Source organism: Hypanus sabinus, chromosome 9 (genome assembly GCF_030144855.1).
Source record: "Hypanus sabinus isolate sHypSab1 chromosome 9, sHypSab1.hap1, whole genome shotgun sequence".
Taxonomy (NCBI): Eukaryota; Metazoa; Chordata; class Chondrichthyes; order Myliobatiformes; family Dasyatidae; genus Hypanus; species Hypanus sabinus.
Window position 1 is genome coordinate 10,242,984 of NC_082714.1, and position 21,355 is coordinate 10,264,338.

The 21,355-nt window shown below is 43.2% G+C and overlaps 1 protein-coding gene across 2 annotated transcripts in view; it reads left to right on the forward strand.

Annotated features, from left to right (window-relative positions):
• LOC132399082 (dynein axonemal assembly factor 5-like) overlaps window positions 1–21,355 on the forward strand; it is a 175,153-nt gene that overhangs the window by 24,597 nt on the left and 129,201 nt on the right. For both annotated transcript variants that reach the window (XM_059979036.1, XM_059979037.1), the window contains exon 4: window positions 531–649. In XM_059979036.1, coding sequence (XP_059835019.1) covers window positions 531–649 — 119 coding nt within the window. The remainder of the gene's footprint in view (window positions 1–530; window positions 650–21,355) is intronic.

The window sequence follows — 21,355 nt, forward strand, 5'->3', positions numbered from 1 at the left end:
GCTCTGAGCTGTCATAGCTTTGCGCTAACCACCATGCTACTGTGGCATTTTAGATCCTATTCTGTGGAATACTTGTGTCTGAAGCAGCTGAGAACTGAGGGAATGAGATGACCAAAGGAGGAAAAAACAAATTAAATGATCTTTTTAAAAAATAGGTATTCAGCCTTGTTGGGGGTGGTGGGGGAAAGAAGTAGTGAGAAATCAGCAAAATTATAGATAAACACCAGCAGCTTCTAGTGGTGGAAATAAGTAATACACTGTACAGGTATCACACAGTATTTCCATTCATTAGTGAGGTTTTATTTTGGTGTTTTTATCTTGGCTTGGAGCCAAGACACACTGGTCTGCAGACTTTGGTTGAGTGGAATTTTCAACCCTAATTGACCTGTGAAAGTTAAGTTGTACTTCATGTTCTGCCACCTTGTTGAAAACAAACTTAAAATTGTAGATAAAGGGACTAACACATTAATAAATAAAATGGTTGTGCTTTTGATCTTAGTTTATTTGACTCTCTTTTGTTTGCAATGCAGGGAGTTGGCCTCTGATTACTGGAGGAAAGTTGGACTCCAGTGGCAACAGGAGAATGAGGAGGATCTTAAGGACAAGCTTGACTGGTCAGCTGAACTCTCTATTAACTACCCTGTTGGCGGTAAGCAGATAATGATTTTAAATCACTAGTTCTTGGTTATAAAAGATCACCGCCGTGCGTATTTGGCATACAGTAAAGCAGAGCAGTTTTATGAGACTATAAGATATAGGAGCAGAACTAGGCTGCTCCTCCCGTTGAATCTGCTGCATCATTTAATCATGGCTGATTGCTTAACATAGAACATCGCCCACAATCATAAACAAAAGAAAATCTACAGGTGCTGGCTCCTCATCTTTTTTTTCCTCCAGTCGCGATGAAGGGCCTCAGCCCGAAACGTCGACTGTACTCTTTTCTATAGATGCTGCCTGGCCTGCTGAGTTCCTCGAGCCATTTTGTGTGCATTGCCCGTAATGTTGTGCTGACCTTTTGTGCTATTCTGAAGAGCAATCTAAGCCATCCCTCCCACATAATTTTCCCTCATCCACGAGCCTTTCTAAGAGTCTCTTAAATGTTCCTAATGTATCTGCCTGTCACCACCCTTGGCAGCACATTCCATGTACCCAGCACTCTCTGTAATAAAAAAAACCTACCTTTTCATTTTGTACCCTTGTACACCTCTCCAATTGCCTTAATAATATGCCCCCTCATATTAGCGATAAACAGTAAGCTTTTATAACCCTATTCTCCCATTTTTTTCTGTAACTCATTTCCCTCATACCAGTCAAGAATTCAGCATTCTGTGCTTTAAAGACTTAGCCTCTACAGCACTCTGTGGCAATGTTTTCCACAGATTCACCACCTTTTGGCTGAAGAAATTCCTCCTAATCTCTGTTTTAAAGTGGTGTCATTTTGTTTTGAGGCTGTAGTCTTGGATCCTGGACGCTCCTATTGATGGGAACGTTCTCCCTTTGTCCATTCTATTCAGGCCTTTTGGCATCCTGTAGGTTTCAATAAAATAATCCCCCTTTCCCAATATTTAATTTGGGGCTTATAGAACATTCCAGCACAGTTCAGGTCTCATAAGGAGGGAAAAATAGAAATCATTCTTTTTAGTCAAAAGTAGTCTTCTTTGAAGTGGTGAGAGAATGAAAAATACTACAACTGGATTCAGTGCATGACAGCATGGAAGCAGATCCTGTGGAACAATTTGTGCATGCTGACCAGAGTGTCTTCCTTAATTAGTCCAATTTGCCTGAGATTGGCACCTTTCCTAAGAGCGTATCTGTTCAAATGCCATTTAGATGGTACGGTATCCTCCTGTACTACCTGCTCCGGTAGCTCATTCCACATGCCCTCCACACTATGTGTGGAAAAGCTTGCCTCTCAGCTTCCTCTGAATCTCAACTTAAATCCATGTCCTTGAGTTTAGACTCCACTACCCTGAAAAAAAGACTTGACAATCCTCCTTACCTAAAGTCAATGGTTGGCCTCCTTTGCTGCTGGATAAGGTTAAAAGGTTCATTTATTATCAAAGTATACAACTTGAAATTCTTCTTCTTCAGGTAGCCATCAAACCAAGAAAGAAAAGAAAGGCAGCATGATTATCAACCCTCAAATTCCTCCTTCCCGCACAAAAAAATGAACAAAACAGAACATGCATGTTCCCCCCGATCCCTTCTCCCACACAAAAAAACGAATAAAAGTAAATTATTGGGAAAAGTGGTAGCATAGTGATTAACACAATGCTTTACAGTACCAGCAACTGGGATTCAATTCCTGCTGCTGTCTGTAAGGGGTTTGTATGTTCTCGTGATTGCATGGGTTTCCTCTGTGTGCTCTAATTCCCTTCCATAGTCTAAAGATGTACCAGTTGGTAGGTTAATTGGTCATTGTGAATTGTCCCGTGATTAGGTTGTTGCTGGGCAATGTGGCTGGAAGGGCCTATTCTCATTAAATAAATAAATATGACACAGCCAGACTGCATCAAAATAAAAAAAAATGCAAAACCTACACATTGTAAATGCGGTGTACATGTATTTTCAAAACAAAATTAATAACTAACCTTAGTGAACTGTTTTTCTTTGTCTCAATTGCAACAAGTAAGTTGAAAATACTATATGACATTTATTCATGACTGGAACATGCTAGTTAATGTTGGCAAAACGATGTTAAAGCTCTTTGTTTAAGCACTATTAATATTTGATAATCTGACCTAAAAATTCACCATTTTCATGTAAACATTATTTTATCTTTATTGTTGGTGTTGATTATAGTCCATTAACTAAAATGTAGAGTGTTATTTCATTCTGAAGTTTGTCCCTTTAATCTTTTAATAGATGGTTAAAATAGAGAAGTCTTGCCTAATATTTGTAAATGTTCAACCAATGTACACTTCTCTACATAAAAATGTTCTATAGTGATCAAAGGTGTTTGATATACATTTTACATTAGATAATATAACTGAGTGTGAGTTCCTTGTGTCTACATCGATATTGCTTCAGTCAACATTCTAAGTTATTTTACTGATAATGAAACTGCAGTAGCAGTTTATAAATCCTACATGATTTCTGTTATCTTTTTTTTCTTTTTCTTTTTATTCATGCCTGCCAAAGTGCTCTGGCAGGCATTTTGTTGTAAATTTTGAAGTAATTTCTGAAGTAATTTTTTGTGGCTTCAATGAGACATCACTTTGCCTCCTGTATGTTGTTATCAAATGACAGACAATAGACAAGATCCTACAAGTCAATGGACAAGCTGGGTTCTAGATTACTTTCTACTGCATCTGAGTAATTAGTAGATATACAGTAGAAGTCTTATGAACTGTCATTTTTTTTCTGCCTGAAATGATATTCTGGAAATAACTCTGGTCCAGTGCTGCTGGGCTTCCACATGAAGAGTGAAAGTAGAATCCTCTTCTTCAGACTGCATGATAGCATTTAATATTGCCACAGTGCGATCATCTTGTGCAATTGTGCATTCCTCTTGCCCACAACACTAATTCAATTGCTGTCAAGTGTTAAGTGAAATTTGGACATTTTGAAACTTTTAAAAGTTGGATTATGGTGAAGTCTACAAGGTGCACCCGATGGGTGATACATAGGAGCTAATTTCTTAGGAAATTAGGGTGGTGGCCCGGGCAGACTTGCTGTGGAAAGCCAAGAAGGAGAGTGGGGCATCCATCGCACAGATCACCAGGCCACGCTCCCAGCAGCAGACCAGACCAGGCCCAGCCGCAGAGCCCACTAACCCCAGAGGCAGGGGTGAGGAGACCAACGAACAATGGTGCTTCTACCACCAGCAGTGGGGCGCAGAAGCCCGCTGCTGTAGCTCGCCCTGCAAGTTCCTGGGAAACGCCAGGACCAGCTGCCGCTGATGGCTTCGGCGGCGGGCCATCGGGATAGCCTCCTATATGTCTGGGACAAGCATTTGGGACACCGCTTTTTGGTCGACACTGGAGCTGAGATCAGCGTCTTACCTCCGACGAGTTACGACACCCACAACAGAGAACCGGGTCCCACCCTGAGAGCTGCGAACGGCAGTGCAGTAAGGACCTACAGCACGCGTACAGTGCGGTTACAGTTCGGCTCCAGCCAGTTCACGTGGAACTTCACACTGGCCGCCGTAGCCCAACTGCTCCAGGGAGCAGTTTTTTGCAAGCTCACAGCCTTCTGGTCGACCTGCCAAGGAAGAGACTGGTCCACGCTGAGACCTTTCAAACGTTCTCCCTGGGTGAAGCCCAGTTGCCAGCCCCACACCGAGATTCCATCACGTTGTCCGACAACGACTTCACCAGAGTCCTGGCGGATTTCCCATCGGTTCTGGCTCAGCAGTTCACGGCAGCCATGCCCAGACACGGCGTACAGCACCACATCCCGACACGACCACTCCTCCACGCCCATGCTCGAAGGCTTCCCCCGGACAAGCTCCGACTGACGAAGGAGGAGTTCAAGAGGATGGAGGAATTGGGGATCATATGGCGGTCTGACAGCCCATGGGCCTCCCCCCACACATGGTGCCCAAAGCAACAGGGGCTGGAGACCATGCGGCAACTACCGCAGGCTGAACGAGGCTACAACACTGGACTGCTACCCTGTGCTGCACATTCATGATTTTACAGCAAACCTGCACAGCGCACGGATCTTCTCCAAGGTAGACCTCATCCGGGGATACCATCAAATCCCGATGCATCCGGACAACGTCCCCAAAACGGCACTCATCCCCCCCGTTCGGCCTTTTCGAGTTCCTCCGCATGCCATTCAGCCTAAGGAATGCCGCACAGACGTTTCAGCGGTTAATGGACGCGGTGGAACACAACCTGGACTTCGCTTTCATCTATTTGGACGACATAACTCATAGCCAGCAGTAGTCGTCAGGAGCATCTGTCCTACCTCAGTCAACTCTACGCCCGACTGAGTGAATACGGCCTAACAATCAACCCAGCCAAATGCCAGTTCGGGCTTGACACCATCGACTTCCTGGGCCAGAGGATTACTAAAGACGGGGCAACCCCTCTGCCTGCCAAGGTAGACGCGGTCCGCCATTTCCCCTGACCCAACACAATCAAAGGCCTTCAGGAATTCGTGGGTATGGTGAATTTCTGGCACCGCTTCCTCCCTTCAGCAGCCCGAATCATGCGCCCCCTGTTCGTCCTGATGTCGGGTAAGGTCAAGGACATTACCTGGGACGAGGAGTCTGCCGCCGCTTTCATTAAAACCAAAGAAGCCTTGGCAAACACCGTGATGCTAGTGCACCCCAGAATGGACATCCCTACCACCCTAACAGTGGACGCATCTAACATGGCAGTCGGTGGAGTGCTGGAACAACTCATCGAGGGTCGCTGGCAACCCCTGGCGTTTTTCAGCAAACACCTACGACCACCCGAGTTCCCAGCTTTTGACTGGGAACTGTTGGCACTAAACCTGGCAATCCGGCATTTCAGGTACTTCTTAGAAGGTAGGCCCTTCACCGCATTCACGGACAACAAACCGCTTACCTTTGTGTTCACAAAAGCATCCGACCCCTGGTCGTCCTGCCAGCAGCGACATCTGTCCTACATCTCTGAATACAGGACGGATGTCTGGCATGTCTCAGGAAAGGACAATGTCGTGGCGGATGCTCTCTCCAGACCTAACATCCAAGCCCTCTCCCAGGGGGTAGACTATGAAGATCTGGCGGAGGCGCAACAGGCAGACGAGGAGATCCTAGTTACAGAACCGCAGTCTCTGGTTTGCAGCTCCAGGACCTCCCTGTAGGCCCAGGTGAGAGGACCCTGCTCCGTGATGTCACCACCAGCCAACCCCGCCCTGCCATCCCGGCAGCCTGGCGGCGGCGCGATTTCAACTCCATTCACAACTTAGCGCACCCCTCCATCAGGTCAACCGTCCGGATGGTAGCCAACAGGTTCGTTTGGCACGGACTCCGCAAGCAGGTCAGTGAATGGGCCAAAACGTGCATGCACTGCCAAACAGCCAAGGTGCAGCGGCACACCAAAGTCCTGCCGCAGCAGTTCCACCCCACCCGCCGGCGTTTCAACCACATTCATGTGGATATCGTGGGCCCCCTGCCAGTGTCGCGCGGAGCGCGGCACCTCCTGACTATCATTAACCGGTTCACAAGATGGCCAGAGGCGGTCCTGCTCACCGACACCACCTCCGAATCTTGTGCCCGAGCGCTGATTGCAACCTGGGTATCTTGCTTTGGTGTACCGTCCACGTTACCTCCGACAGAGGCGCCCAGTTCACATCCAGCCTGTGGTCAGCTATGGCCAGCCTTTTGGGGACACAGCTGCACCACACGACTGCCTACCACCCACAGTCGAACGGACTAGTGGAGCGTTTCCACCGTCACCTGAAGTCGGCTCTCATGGCCCACCTCAAAGGGCCTAACTGGATGGACAAGCTTCCCTGGGTCCTGCTCGGAATCCGCACGGCACCCAAAGAGGACCTGCATACCTCGTCGGCCGAGTTGGTGTACGGCGCACCCCTGGTCGTCCCTGGAGAGTTCATAACAGCCCCAAGGGGGCAAGAGGAAGAACCCGCAGCAATCCTGGGCAGATTATGCAAGAGGCTCGGTAACCTGGCCCCCATACCCACTTCACAGCATGGACAGAACCTGACCTGCATACCCAAAGACTGTAAGTTTGTTTTTGTACGATGGGGCAGACATCGGGCACCACTACAGCGGCCCTACGAGGGGCCTTTTACGGTGATCAGAAACAACGGGTCCCCATTCGTGCTGGACATTGGGGGGAAAGAGGAGGTTTTCACAGTGGACCGACTCAAACCAGCCCATGTGGACTTGGCACAGCCGGTCGAGATTCAGGCACCGCGGCGCAGAGGCAGACCTCCCAAACAGAGTCCGACCCAGACAGAGGACATTGGGGGTATATCGCTGGTTCTTGGGGGGGGGGTTATGTGGTGACCCACTTCCTAGTGCACTCGAACCGGCTCACAAAGTGGCGCGTGCCGGCATTGAGGCCAGTCCCAAAGAGGGCGCCAAGCCTGCTTCACCAGCAAGGGGAAAAGCCCGTGCGCGGGACAGGACTGTGAGGGAACAAGAAGGCTTTAAAGTGAGGCCGCTAAGTTTGAATAAACCTTTTTCGCAACTGCAGCTCACTGACTAGGTGTCGTTATTTCAGCGCTGCGCGTACCACACCGCTACATCTTTTTAATTTTGACTCCAGTATGAATTCCCTTTTTTTTTGGTTGTTTTGGGTGTCCTCTTATTCACCCCCTCCCACCACTTGACCTTCTCTTTCTCAATAAGTACCAAATTCACATTTATGGGTTTGTAGAGTAAATTATTGAAACTTTGGGCAGATCTGTGATGGCTGACAGAGTTATACAAAGGAGATTGAGAATAGCTTACTTCTGTATTGTATATCCTAATTATTGCTCTCTTTGATAAAGTTTACATTTATCTCGGTTAATGTAATTATTGTTCCCCTTGTTTTGAAGAATAGAAAAGGTATAAGTAACTTGAAGGAAAGTTAGCATGATAGAGCTTTTGGAAATCCACTTTTAGGTCACATAATCTATTTGCAGCTTTTTCTTTTCTGGAATTCAAAATGAAAACACTCAAAGCCACCCATGTAAAAAAGAAAATGCTTGGACCTCATGGTTGTTGAGACTGAACAGGTGCAAGCTCATTACTCTTAGACCAGAAACTAGGATTTATGCTGTTCTGGGTCAAACCGGTGTAATTTGAATTGGAAGATGAGCTGGGCAGACTTCTCATACATCAAGAGTAACAAATGGAAGTGAGTATCCTGGGTATTAATTTTCCTTCCCAGACAATTTATAGGCTATTGCTAGATATGGTAGCCTTTTTTTACGGACGGCTAAAGCATTAACAAATTGCAGCGTTTTGTAGCATAAGGTTGCTATTTCAATGTTTGTTTTCTTTTCAACTCATTCACTTCATCTTTAGTTACTTGCCTGGAAATGTTTTGTAATTGTTTATTAAACCTGAGGTGAAGAAGGAAGCAGACTGATTCATTGTTATCTTATGGAGCTCTGGGAAATGTGTGGCATTATACCTGACCAGGAGCAAGGACAGGTGACTTGGTGTCATCCTAAAGTTGTATAATGTTTTATGGTCTTCATAAATCTTCCCTGTGCACTCAGCTGCTGTGACCATCATTGGGCCTGCCTCTAGTTCTTCATTAAAATCAATTCCAACAGTTTCACAATTAAGCGACACTCTCTGTGTGTATTGCATCTACTTAATCGCTAGAATATGGCAGGCTGTTGTGGAAATGTGATAACTTGTTCCGTAGAAGCTTAAGATGACAAAATTTTCAACTTGGCTGATCTGGTTTATAACATTTGCTATGGAAAGTTAAAGTGCAGTTTTTCATGTTCGTTAAAACATGTCAATGATGTCTTCAAAAGGGGATTTGTGTGATTTGAGATGACAAGGGAGTGATTGTCCTAAGAATGATGCTTAGCAAAATGAAACTATTATATATAATGTGTCCCCTTGTGGGAAGCCATAGGACGTTAACTTAAGATGAATGGCAAAATTTGCAGAGGTGATCAGATAGTTCGTTGTCATCTGGAATTCTCAACAGATATAGCAGTAATTTTCTAAAGGTAATTAGATTAAAATTGTGAATGGGAAATTTTTTAAGGAAAGGTAGGAATTCAAAAACTCTTTCAAAAATCTGGCACAGGTATAATGGACCAAATGCGCCATCAGATGCGCGGATTAAGAGTGTGAGTAGGCTACATGGTATTTCCAGCCTGCTCCTTCATTTAATAATTTCATGGTTAACCTGCTTATAAATTCAGCTTCACATTAGCAGTTATCCATGGTAACTATTCACCTGCTTATCAGGAGTCTGTTTTTGCCTTAAAACTATTCAAAGACTCTACTTTCATTGCTCCTTGAGGAAGACGGTGCCAAAGCCTCTCAATCCCCAGAAAAAAATTAACTTGTGAATCTTAATTAGATGGCCCCAATTAAACAGTGACCTTTGGATTCTTTCACAAGAGGGAATCTCTTCTCAATGCCCACACTCTTAGTACTCCACAAGATCGTTTATGTTTCAATCGAGTCACTGTCATTTTCCCTCTAAGTCCCAGATAAAAGCCTAGCCTGCACAACCTTACCTGATAAGGCAATCTAACCATTCCAGGTGTTAGTCTCATAAACATTGTTTGAACTGAGAAAGTTCATTCTTTGAACTAAGAAACATTAATATCCTTCCTTAATTTAGTACCATAAGTGAAAACATTTTATGAGCTCTTCTAAGCAGCTCAGAGTCCATAAGATAAAGGAGCAGAATTAGGGAATTTGGCCCATCGAGTGTGTTCAATTATGGATATTTTTTTTCATTTTCATACTCCAGCCTTCTCCCCTTTAACCCATAACCCTTATCAATAGACAATAGGTGCAGAAGTAGACCATTCGGCCCCTCGAGTCTGCACCGCCATTCTGAGATCATGGCTGATCATTCACTATCAATACCCAGTCCCTGCCTTGTCCCCATATCCCTTGATTCCCCTATCCATCAGATATCTATCTAGCTCCTTCTTGAAAGCATCCAGAGAATTGGCCTCCACCGTCTTCCGAGGCAGTGCATTCCACACCTCCACAACTCTCTGGGAGAAGAAGCTCTTCCTCAACTCTGTTTTAAATAACTGACCTCTTATTCTCAATCCATGCCCTCTGGTAAGGACTCTCCCAACATCTGGAACATATTTCCTGCCTCAATCCTATCAAATCTTTTAATTATCTTAAACGTTTCAATCAGATCCCCTCTCAATCTCCTCAATTCCAGCGTGTACAAGCCCAATCTCTCTGCGTAAGACAGCCCTGCCACCCCAGGAATCAACCTAGTGAATCTACGCTGCACTTCCTCAATTGCCAGAATGTCCTTCCTTAAACCTGGAGACCAAAACTGTACACAATATTCCAGGTGTGGTCTCACCAGGGCCCTGTACAAATGCAAAAGGACATCCTTGCTCTTGTGCTCAATTCCCCTTGTAATAAAGGCCAACATTCCATTTGCCCTCATCACTGCCTGTTGCACTTGCTCACTCACCTTCATTGACTGATGAACTAGGACTCCTAGGTCTCTTTGCATTTCTCCCTTACCTAACTCTACACCGTTCAGACAATACTCTGCCCTCTTGTTCCTGCTTCCAAAGTGGATAACTTCACATTTATTCACATTGAATGACATCTGCCAAGTATCTGCCCACTCACACAGCCTATCCAAGTCTCCCTGTATTCTCCTAACATATTATCCTAACGTCCTCTTCGCATGTCACACTGCCACCCAATTTAGTATCGTCAGCAAACTTGCTGATATAGTTTTCAATGCCCTCATCTAAATCGTTGACATAAATTGTAAAGAGCTGTGGTCCCAATACAGAGCCCTGTGGTACCCCACTAGTCACCTCCAGCTAGTCCAAGAAACACCCATTCACTGCTACCCTTTGCTTTCTATCTGCCAACCAGTTTTCTATCCATGTTGAAACCCTGCCCCCAATGCCATGAGCTCTGATTTTACTCACCAATCTCCTATGTGGCACCTTATCGAATGCCTTCTGAAAATCTAGGTACACAACATCCAATGGCTTACCCTCGTCTAACATCCTTGTTACACCCTCAAAAAACTCCAACAGATTAGTCAAGCATGATTTGCCCTTGGTAAATCCATGCTGGCTCAGCCTAATCCTATTACTGCCATCAAGAGTGCCACTATTTCGTCCTTAATAATGGACTCAAGCATCTTCCCCACGACTGACGTTAGGCTAACGGGCGATAGTTCTCCGTTTTCTCCTTCCCTCCCTTCTTGAAAAGTGGGATAACATTAGCCACTCTCCAATCTTCAGGAACTGATCCTGAATCTAAGAAACATTGGAAAATGATTACCAATGCATCCGCAATTTCCTGAGCCACCTCTTTTAGAACCCTCGGATGCAGACCATCTGGACCCAGGGATTTATTAGCCTTCAGTCCTACCAGTCTACTCATCACAGTTTCTTTCCTAATGTCAATCTGTCTCAATTCCTCTGATATCTTATGACCCTGGCCCATCCATACATCTGGGAGATTGCTTGTGTCCTCCCTGGTGAAGACAGATCTAAAGTACGCATTAAATTCTGTTGCCATTTCCCTGTTTCCCATAACAATTTCTCCCAATTCATTCTTCAAGGGGCCAACATTGTTCTTAACTATCTTCTTTCTCTTCACATAGCTAAAAAAGTTTTTGCTATCCCCTTTTATATTCCTGGCTAGACTGAGTTCATACCTGATTTTTTCTCTCCGTATTGCTTTTTTAGTTAAGATCTGCTGTTCCTTAAAACTTTCCCAATCATCTGTATTCCCACTCATCTTAGCCCTGTCATACTACTTTTTCTTTAATGCTATACAATCTCTGACTTCCTTTGTCAACCACTGTGGCCCCTTCCCCCGCTTTGAATCCTTCCTTCTCATTGGAATGAACTGCTTTTGCATCTTTTGTATTATCCCCAAGAATATCTGCCACTGCTGATCCACTGTCTTTCCTGCCAGGGCATCCGCCCTTTTAACTTTGGCCAGCTCTTCCCTCATGGCTCCGTAGTCTCCTTTATTTAATTGCAACACTGACACCTCTGATCTGCCCTTATCCTTCTCAAATTGTAGATAAAAACTTATCATGTTATGATCACTACTTCCTAATGGCTCCTTTACTTCAAGATCACTTATCAATTTCTGTTCATTACACATCACCAAGTCCAAAATAGCCTCGTTCCTGGTTGGCTCAAGCACAAGCTGTTCCAAAAATACATCCCTTAGACCGGGGGTCGGCAACCTGCGGCTCCCGAGCCATTTGTGGCTCTTTCACCTCTGTGCTGCGGCTCCCTGTGGCTTTGGGAAATAATTGGTCAGTATTTAATTAAAATGTATTTTATGTTAGTTTGTTAGCTTTTGAAATGTAATTCTAAATTTGAAGATTATGGTGATCTTGTACAATGTAAGTGTGGCGACACATTTTCTGACACATCCGAAACGGCTCTCAATTAGCCAGCATTCCGGCTAAGGGAGATTGCCTACGGGGGTTTGTGAGTACGTGTCTTTTGCAGCATCTGCGTCCATGGGGGCTGGGTTGAGGGAGGCTTAGAAGCAAGGCTGTTTAGTTCGAATAAAGTTATTCGACTGCAGTTTACTGACTGCCTGAACACACCGCTGCAACGTGTTTTTATCGCTATTAATATACGTCACCACTGCCAATACCTGACACCCGCCAGTGCGCGATTTCTTTAATTTTTCGATCCAAGGTAAGCCAACTATGGAGAATTCTAAAAAAAGAAAAGTGACTGAAGAAAACAGAACGTTTAATGATACGTGGACAGATTCATTTGCTTTTACTGTTGACGAGACTGGTTTACCGGTATGCTTAATATGCAATGAGAAACTAGCAAACAACAAAAAGTCAAATGTCGCAAGGCATTTCCAGAGTAAACACGCAGCCTTTGCTCAAAAATATCCGGATGGAGATGAGAGAAAAAAAGCCGTTTCGGAACTGATGCGGAAGGTTGATCTGAGCAAAAATCATTTCCAGAAATGGATGAAGTCAGGAAAATCAACGACATACGCCAGTTATATTGCCGCTCAGGAAATAGTCAGGCACGGGAAGCAGTTTACAGATGGTGAATATATAAAAGAATCTTTCATTAAGATTTCAGAACATCTATTCACGGACTTTAAAAACAAGAGTGAAATTGTGCAGAAAATCAGGGATATGCCCCTCTCTGCAAAGACTGTCAAAGACAGAACCATAAAAATGGCAGAAGACATCACAAGACAGCAAATTAAAGATATCAATTCAGCTGTGGCCTACTCGATTGCCTGTGACGAGTCTAAAGACAAAGGCGATATTGAACAAATAGCGTTGTTCTGCCAGTATGTAAACTCTGCCGGGCCACAGGAAGAACTGATTGAGTTGATACCTCTAAAAGACCAAACACGGGGGGAGGACATCTGTGAGGCTGTCTTGAATTGTTTAAGAGCCAAAGGAATAAAGACCACCCATCTGGTGTCAGTAGCTACTGATGGGGCTCCGAATATGACGGGAACGCACAAGGGATTTGTGGCTTTACTGCAGAAGTCGCTGGACAGAAAGCTGCTGACTTTTCACTGCATCTTGCACCAAGAGGCACTGTGCGCTCAAACATTTCCTCCGGAATGCACAGAAGTAATGGATGTTGTCATTCAGATTGTCAATAAAATAATGGCAAAAAGTTTAAATCACCGTCAATTCCGTTTGTTACTGGACGAGATGGAAAGCGCATATTCTGATCTGCTGCACAACAAAGTCCGGTGGCTGTCCAAAGGGGAGGTGCTGAAACGCTTTGTCGCGTGTCTGGAAGAAGTGAAAACTTTCCTGGGCAGCAAAGGGCTCAACTTTCCTGAGCTGGAACAGCCAGAGTGGCTGGAAAAGCTACACTTCATGGTAGACATGACAGCGCACCTGAACACGCTGAACACAGCTCTTCAGGGGAAAGGACGCACAGCCCTGCACATGTTGGAGGATGTCTTGGCATTCGAGCGCAAGTTGACAGTGCTTGCCAGAGATTTACAGAAAGGCACTTTGTCTCACTTCCCCAATTTGAGAGAGTTCAAACAAGGTCACGACATGATAATTTCGGAGTATTTACATTCTGCAATCATCGCAATGCAAACATCGTTTGGGAAACGCTTCTGTGAGTTCAGAGAGGAAAAAAACACATTATCCTTCCCGGTCACTCCCTTAAGCATCGATCCTTCCCTACTGAATACGACTGCATTGGCAGGTGTGAGTCAACCTGATCTTGAGATGGAACTGGCCGACATAGCCGACAAAGACATATGGGTGTCCAAGTTTAGACGCTTGACAGCAGACCTTGAAGATGTTGCCCGTCAGAAGGCCGTTCTTGCTCAGAATCACAAATGGAGTGATATTGAAAACCTTCCAAATCCGGACCAACTTGTGTTTGAAACATGGAATGCTGTGCCCGACATTTATGTAAACATGAAAAAGTATGCGCTTGGAGTCCTGTCGATCTTTGGATCCACATATGTATGTGAGCAGGTGTTCTCCAACATGAACTTTATTAAAAACAAACATCGCGCATGCTTCACAGATGACAGCTTGCGATCCTGTGTAAAGATGAAGGTGACGTCATACAGCCCTGATGTGCAGACGCTGTGCGCTGAGGTCCAGGAGCAGAAATCCCATTAACCAAGTATGATAAATATTTTAATTGCCTATTATTTTATGTATATTCATATTTTTTCATTGTTCAGTGAAATAGTCCTTTTATTTTTCAGGCTGACAGCTGGCTGATGATATTTTTGGTTTGCTGCTGGCGGAAAATTTAAGTTCGGCGTTTTTCATAAATACAAGAAGGACTCAAATAGACATTGAGTATTTTACTTAAAAGTAACTTTCAACCCAACGTCTTTTTTTCGGAGTTCAAAATGTTTTTGTTGCATGCAGAAATGTAATTTCGTTTTCTCTGCAGGAGTTCATCAATTTCATAAATGCAACACATTATAGTTTGTTTATACATAGCATAAAGGCAAAAAAAACATTGTATGCAGTGTTATTTCATTTTAAATGTCAAACGGGTTTTGCGGCTCCCAGTGTTTTCTTTTCTGTGGGAAACGGGTCCAAGTGGCTCTTTCAGTGGTAAAGGTTGCTGACCCCTGCCTTAGACACTCCACAAACTCCCTATCCTGGGGTCCAGCACCTCCTGATTCTCCCAGTTCACCTGCATGTTGAAATCTCCCATAACGACTGCATTACCTTTAGCACATGCCAATGTTAGCTCTCTGATCAACTTGTACCCAATATCCACGCTACTGTTTGGGGGCCTGTACATAATACCCATTAGGGTCTTTTTACCCTTACTGTTCCTCAGCTCAATCCACACAGACTTTACTTCCCCTGTTCCCAAGTCACCTCTTGCTAAGGACTTATCTCTGCCTTAAATGGACTTAGTGCCTTGGTCTCCATAGCTCGCTATAGCAGTGAATTCCACAGCTTCACTAACGAGAAAATCTGCAGATGCTGGAAATGAAAGCAATGCACACACAATGCAGAGGCCAGGCAGCCTCTATAGTTGACGCTCCAGGCCAAGATCCTTCATCAGGACGCTACAGTCAATGTTTCGGGCTGGGACCCTTCATTGGAACTTATAGTTGATGTTTCGGGCCAAGACATGAACTATACTCTTTTCTATAGATGCTGCCTAGCCTGCTGAATTCCTCCGGCACTTTTGTGTGTTTCACAGTGTCACTGCCCCGTAGCTGAAGAAATTCAGAATCGGGTTTATTATTGCTGATGTGTTGTGAAATTTATTGTTTTGAAGCAGCTTTATAGTGCAAGACATAAATATCTACAGTCAGTCACAATTTATAAATAAATAAATGGGCTGCAGTATGGCCACGGGAAAATTAATCCCTGGGTTGTATATGGTGACATATATGTACTTTGTTATTAAAATTTACTTTGAACTTTGAAATAAATAGTACAAAAGACGAATAACAAAGTAGGGTTCGTGGGCTGTTCTGAAATTGACTGCAGAAGAGAAAAAGCTGTTCCTAAGATATTGAGGGTGGATTTTCAAGATCCTGTACCTCCTCCCCAATGATGGTGATGAGAAGAGGTAAGGATTCTTAATGATGGATGCTGCCTTCTTGAAGCATCACCTTTTATTCTCAGTGGTGGGGAGGGTTATACCTGTGATGGAGGTGACCAAATCTGCAAACCTCTGCAGCCTTTTTCAATCCTGTGCATTGGAGCCCTCTTACTAGACAGTCAGAATGCCCTCTACCTTACAACTGTAGAAATTTGCTAGAGTCTTTGGTGACATACCACATCTCCTGAAACTCTTAATGAAATCGAGTCACTGGTGTGCCTTATTCACAAATGCATCAATGTGTTGAGCCTAGGATAGATCTTCTGAGATGTTACCCAGGAACTTGAAACTGCTCACTCTTCCCACTACTGACCCCTCAATGAGGATTCATCATTCAAATGTCTTCTCATTTTGGCTTAAAAATATGCATAAAACATGTCATAAACTTGAGATTATCAGTTGCATCTGGGCCCAACAATTGTGGAAGCAGAATGGTGCATGCCAAGTCAGGCTATTCACATATTCCATAAGGAAATATAAAAGGCTGGAGGAACTCAGCAGATCAGGCAGCATCTTAAAAAAAATGTATAAACAGTTGACATTTCGGGCTGAGACCCTTCTTCGGGACTGAACAGAAAAGGGGAAGACGTCAGTATAAAAAGGTGGGAGGAGGGAAAGGAGGCTAGCTAGAAGGTGAGCAAGTCTGAGTGAGTACATGGTTGAGGAGTTGGAGGGCAGTAGAGATCACAGAGGGGGAGCAGTCAGACAGTGCTTCACTGAACTCCCATCAAAGAGAAAATGTATGCTTCTTCAAGGTAGGCATCATTCAAAGAGACTTGGTAGAGCAGCAAATCATAATACGAGAAAATCTGCAGATGCTCACCCAGACTGGCTCACCTTCCAGCTAATTCTTCTTTCCCTCCCTCAACCCTTTTATTCTGGCGTCTTCCCCCTTCCTTTTCAGTCCTGGAGATGGATCTTAGCCTGAAACATCAACTGTTTCATTTCCAGACATGCTGCTTGACCTCCTGAGTTCCTCCAAAATTTTTTGTGTGTTGCTTTGGATTTCCAGCATCTGCAGAATGTTCCATGAGTTTAAGTGGACCAGAAATAAGTACTTGGAAACAATGCTTTACATACAAGACTGAAAAACCTTTTTTTTCCCTATCTGGTGCATCATTTTAATATTGGACATCCAGGACATCATTACATCTCAGATTGATTTAATAGAATGCAAATCATCGGCAACTTTAATTCTTGTATTTCAGATAGTTCTCTATAAGCCATATTTTTATTACATGACAAACTGAGGGTTCCAGATACTCTTGTAAACACAGCATTGAAGATGTATTCATTGCATTGATAAGAGGGTTTTTTGCTTCATTGTTAGCTTAACATTGTTTACATGGCATATTCACTCAAAACTTTCAACTAATTGCTTAAGACTGAGAATAGTTTACACTTCAAAGTTTGTTTTCGTAGTGGACTACATGGATTTAATGAAATAATCTATTTTATCATCATTCAGATTTTGCACATTGAGTTGGGTAGTAGGGTGTTTCCTTAGTCCATTAGCAGAGAATGAATTGTCACTTCTGTATGTTAAGCAGCTAGTTGTTTAATGCCCTAATTTAATTTGAGGAAATTTGCCAAGCTAACACAAAATAAATAACTCCCTTTGGCAATGTTCTACAGTTCAAGCAATTAAATAAAATTCATGTCAGCAGGTGCTAGACAGGAAGTTTTTATCTTTCAGTTCTAATCAGCAGCAGCCAAAGGTTAAGTTCGAGAGAGCTGATGTTTTTAATTGGCAGTAAATTGCAAATTGTGGGAGTCCAATGAAATGGCACAGGTCTGTGATACCCACAACCTTTGAAACCTCCAAGACTTGGGAAGGACATGACTGCCCTGGATATGGGACAGAGAATAACCACTATAATTCCATGAGTATGTTTACAATTTTGTGTCCTGACTTTGATATTACATGGATGCATCATCGATTAATTGATTATAGAAAAATAACATTCAATTTGGGAGCCCTCAGGAGGACATGATTGGTAAATTTTTTATGGTGATGCCATCTAAATAGGTGCCATGTAGCATAGCAATTAGTGTGATGCCATTACAGCTGAGTGCATTCTGGAGTTTAGAGTTCAATCCTGATGTCCTCTGTAAGGAGTCTCTGTACATCCTCCCCATAGAATGCATGAGTTTTCTCTGGGTTCTCCGGTTTCCTCCCACAGTCCAAAGACGTACCGGGTAGGTTAATTGGTCACTGTAAATTGTCCTATGATTAGGTTAAGGCTAATCAGGTTTTTCAGACGTTGCTGGGGCTGTGTGACTCAAGTATCACTGAACAAATAAATAAATCAGGGAACTTCCTCGCTGCAGATCTTAAAGCTTCCATATCTTTTATTATCCATGGACTGATTCCAGATTTTTATATCTAATATAGCCTTACCAGTTTCTGATATCTCGGTAAGACTATTATACAGAGGAATAAAAGCTCACTTATTGTTAGCTACAATAGATACACCTGATGGAAATCTGTTCAAGAGGGAGCTGTGCTACATGAGAACAACTTCTGCTGTATCGCAGAGAACAAGCGGCAGCTGTGAAAGAACAAAAGACCCTGCCTGTAACCACAGCCACTGTTCTCTCTTGCCCACACTGTACCAGAATATGTGGATCTGAGATCAGCCACTGAAGACCCACCAATAGACGGCCCCTTAGGAGAATATCTTACTCGACTCGAGTGATTGCACTACTACTACAAGAGAAGTTCTCTATTTCCACAGATGCCTTCTCTTTTTAATGAATGAAAGACTCTTGAAACAACAGGTGTAATTTTTCAGTATACACTATCATGAACTTGTTCAATGAAAAATGAATCAATCATTATGATAAAGTGTAACTTAAAACAGAGTTTAAATTTATTTCTTAATTGGAAACAACATAAATTCATGTCACAATACCTGTCTTTGGAGCCACACTTCATAAACTTGCGACGATTTCTTTATATTTTTCATCATTATTGAAATTACAATATCTTACTTTAAATCATGCAAATTACTTTTTATCTCAAGTGGAATAAGATTAATGGCTTTGAACTTAACTAACTTCAAAAAATGCCATTCATTTTATAGAGCAATTTGCCCCTGAGGCTTGTAATTTAATCTACTTGCACAAGTGCCTTGGGAATATGTGTTGGGAGATAGTAAGATGGAAAGAAAGAAAGCAGTGGCTTTAGGTGTGGGAGGTTTACTTGAATGTGTTGTTCCTGAAATTGTGCAGGAATTTTCTCATGGCAATGCAGGTGGCCTCTAATAACCCTGTGACCACCCTATAGGATTTGTGGCAGGCTCAACTTGCAAGCCATGACATTGGGGTCACCATGGACGTTTGGATGACTGAGCAGCTTAACATAGGAGCAGGGAAGAAATCGAACTCGTGGAATGCCCTAAACTACCTCTGTATGTCAGCCGGTCAACAAGCATTATCATGAAATTGGGTTGTGCATTAGTATTTGAGAGCTTTGATAGATGAGAGTGAGATCATGAACACCATTTGGTGAGTACAGCCTCTTGCTGAAGCCTTCCTGAGCTTTTGTATCATGTCAACAATAGAATGACCCTTGGTTGATGCAAGAAGTTGCATTCAGTGGCTGAACACACTCGATAGGCTGATTGACCTAATTCTGCTTCCATGTCTCATGGAAAAGAAGAAACCTGGCAAGAAAAGATTAAAGCAGCCAGAAGCAGAGGGTGGGTGCTTGGGGCAGGAGGCAGTAGGTGATGTTTCATCTGAAGGAAGAGATGATGAGTTTTACCTCAGATGGCTGAGGAAGTTTGTTGTGGGCTCTCAAATCCTAAGAGCTTTCTACAAGGGCACAATTGAGAGCATCGTGACTGGCTGTATTGCTGCCTGATATGGGAACTGTACCTCCCTTAATTGCAGGACTCTGCAGAGAGTGGTCCTCTCTGAGAGCCCAGTGCATCTGCAGTTGTGAACTTCCCCTGATTCAGAACATTTACAAAGGCAGCTGTGAAAAAAGGGCCCATAGGATCATTGGTGACTCTAGTCACCCCAACCACAATCTATTCCAGCTGCTACCATCCGGGAAAGGGTACTGCAGCATAAAAGTCAGGACCAAAAAGCTTCCAGGACAGCTTCTTCCACCAGGCCATCAGACTGATTAACTCATGCTGATTTGAGTGTATTTCTATGTTACATTGAATGTTCTATTTATTATGAACTATTATAAATTGCTATGATTGCACATTTACTCGGAGACGTAACGTAATGATTTTTACTCCTTATGTATGTGAAGGATGTAAGAAATTAAGTCAATTCAGTGGTGACAGGATGTGATAAGGAAATGAACACCAGTCTGTTCTTCCAGTAATATAGATGAAGGAGACGTGGTTTTGACATTTTTTTGGATTCACTTACTGCTTTCTGAAAAATTCCTGCTTCTAGTTTAAAAAAACAACTTAAACAGGAGCAGACCTGTGAACTAAATGCGTTAAATAGCCACTTCAGTTGATGTGTATGAAGCAACAGGTCTGGAGGCTACTCTAGCAGAGGCCACCAAAGAATAGCAACCATGACTGACTGTGGTATTTAAAGGCAAAGATCTTATCTTAAAGATTAGCTTTACATCGAAACATGCAGTGAAATGCATTGTTTGCGTCTATGAGCAACATAAGATCATAAGATATAGAACCAGAATTAGTCCATTCATCCCAACGAGTCTACTCCGCTATTTCCTCTTGCTGATTTATTATCCTCTCTTCTCCCCATAATCTTTGACACCCTTGCTGATCAAGAACCTATTGACCTCTGCTTGAAATATACCCAGTGATTGAGCCTCCTCAGCTATCCGTAGCAATGAATTCCATATTCACCATCCTCTAGCTGAAGAAATTCCTCCTTATCTCTGTCCCTTGTATTCTGAGGCTGTGCCCTCTGATCCTAGACTTCCTCACAATAGTAAAGATCCTCTTTACATTCACTGGATCTAGTCTTTCCGTATTCGATACAGTCCAAGAATGTGCTGGAGAACAACATTGCATGTCCGCAACTTACTAACCCTGGCCCATAATTCTTTGGAATGTGGGAGGAAACCCATGGAGAGAACTTAGACAGCTGTAGGAGCTGAACCCCAGTCTTCTGATTTCTGGCACGGTAAAGTGTTACGCTAACCGCTCCACTGCTATGATATCCTTTAATGTTATTTCAGATGTAAGTGAATTGGCTGTTGTCTAGCTTATAGGTGTTTGCTGGAAAAATTTTAAAAATTGCTTCAGCTCTTTGATCTTTGGAATGGCCAGATATTCAGGAAAATACTGCAGATCTGAGTTTTGCCTACTCTCTCTAGTTTTCCTGAAACAAAAATAAAATTAAATACTTTTGACCACACATGTTGAATGACCTTCAGTCATAGCATTCTGGTAACGTCACAAAACATCTAAGATTAAAAGCTACAAGGAATATTGTGAGCTGTGTAGTTCCTTAAACTTCATTGCTTTCTCAGTTCTGTGTATTCCCAATCTTTTAATGTCTTTGATCTTGACCATCATTATTCCATTTTACGATTAATGATAAGATGCTTTATGGCTGGCATTTTCCTCTTGAGATTTAGAATTGGAGTTTTTTCAGAAAACTGGATCATTTAAAGAGATTTAAAGAATTTTCTGAGTGATTGGTT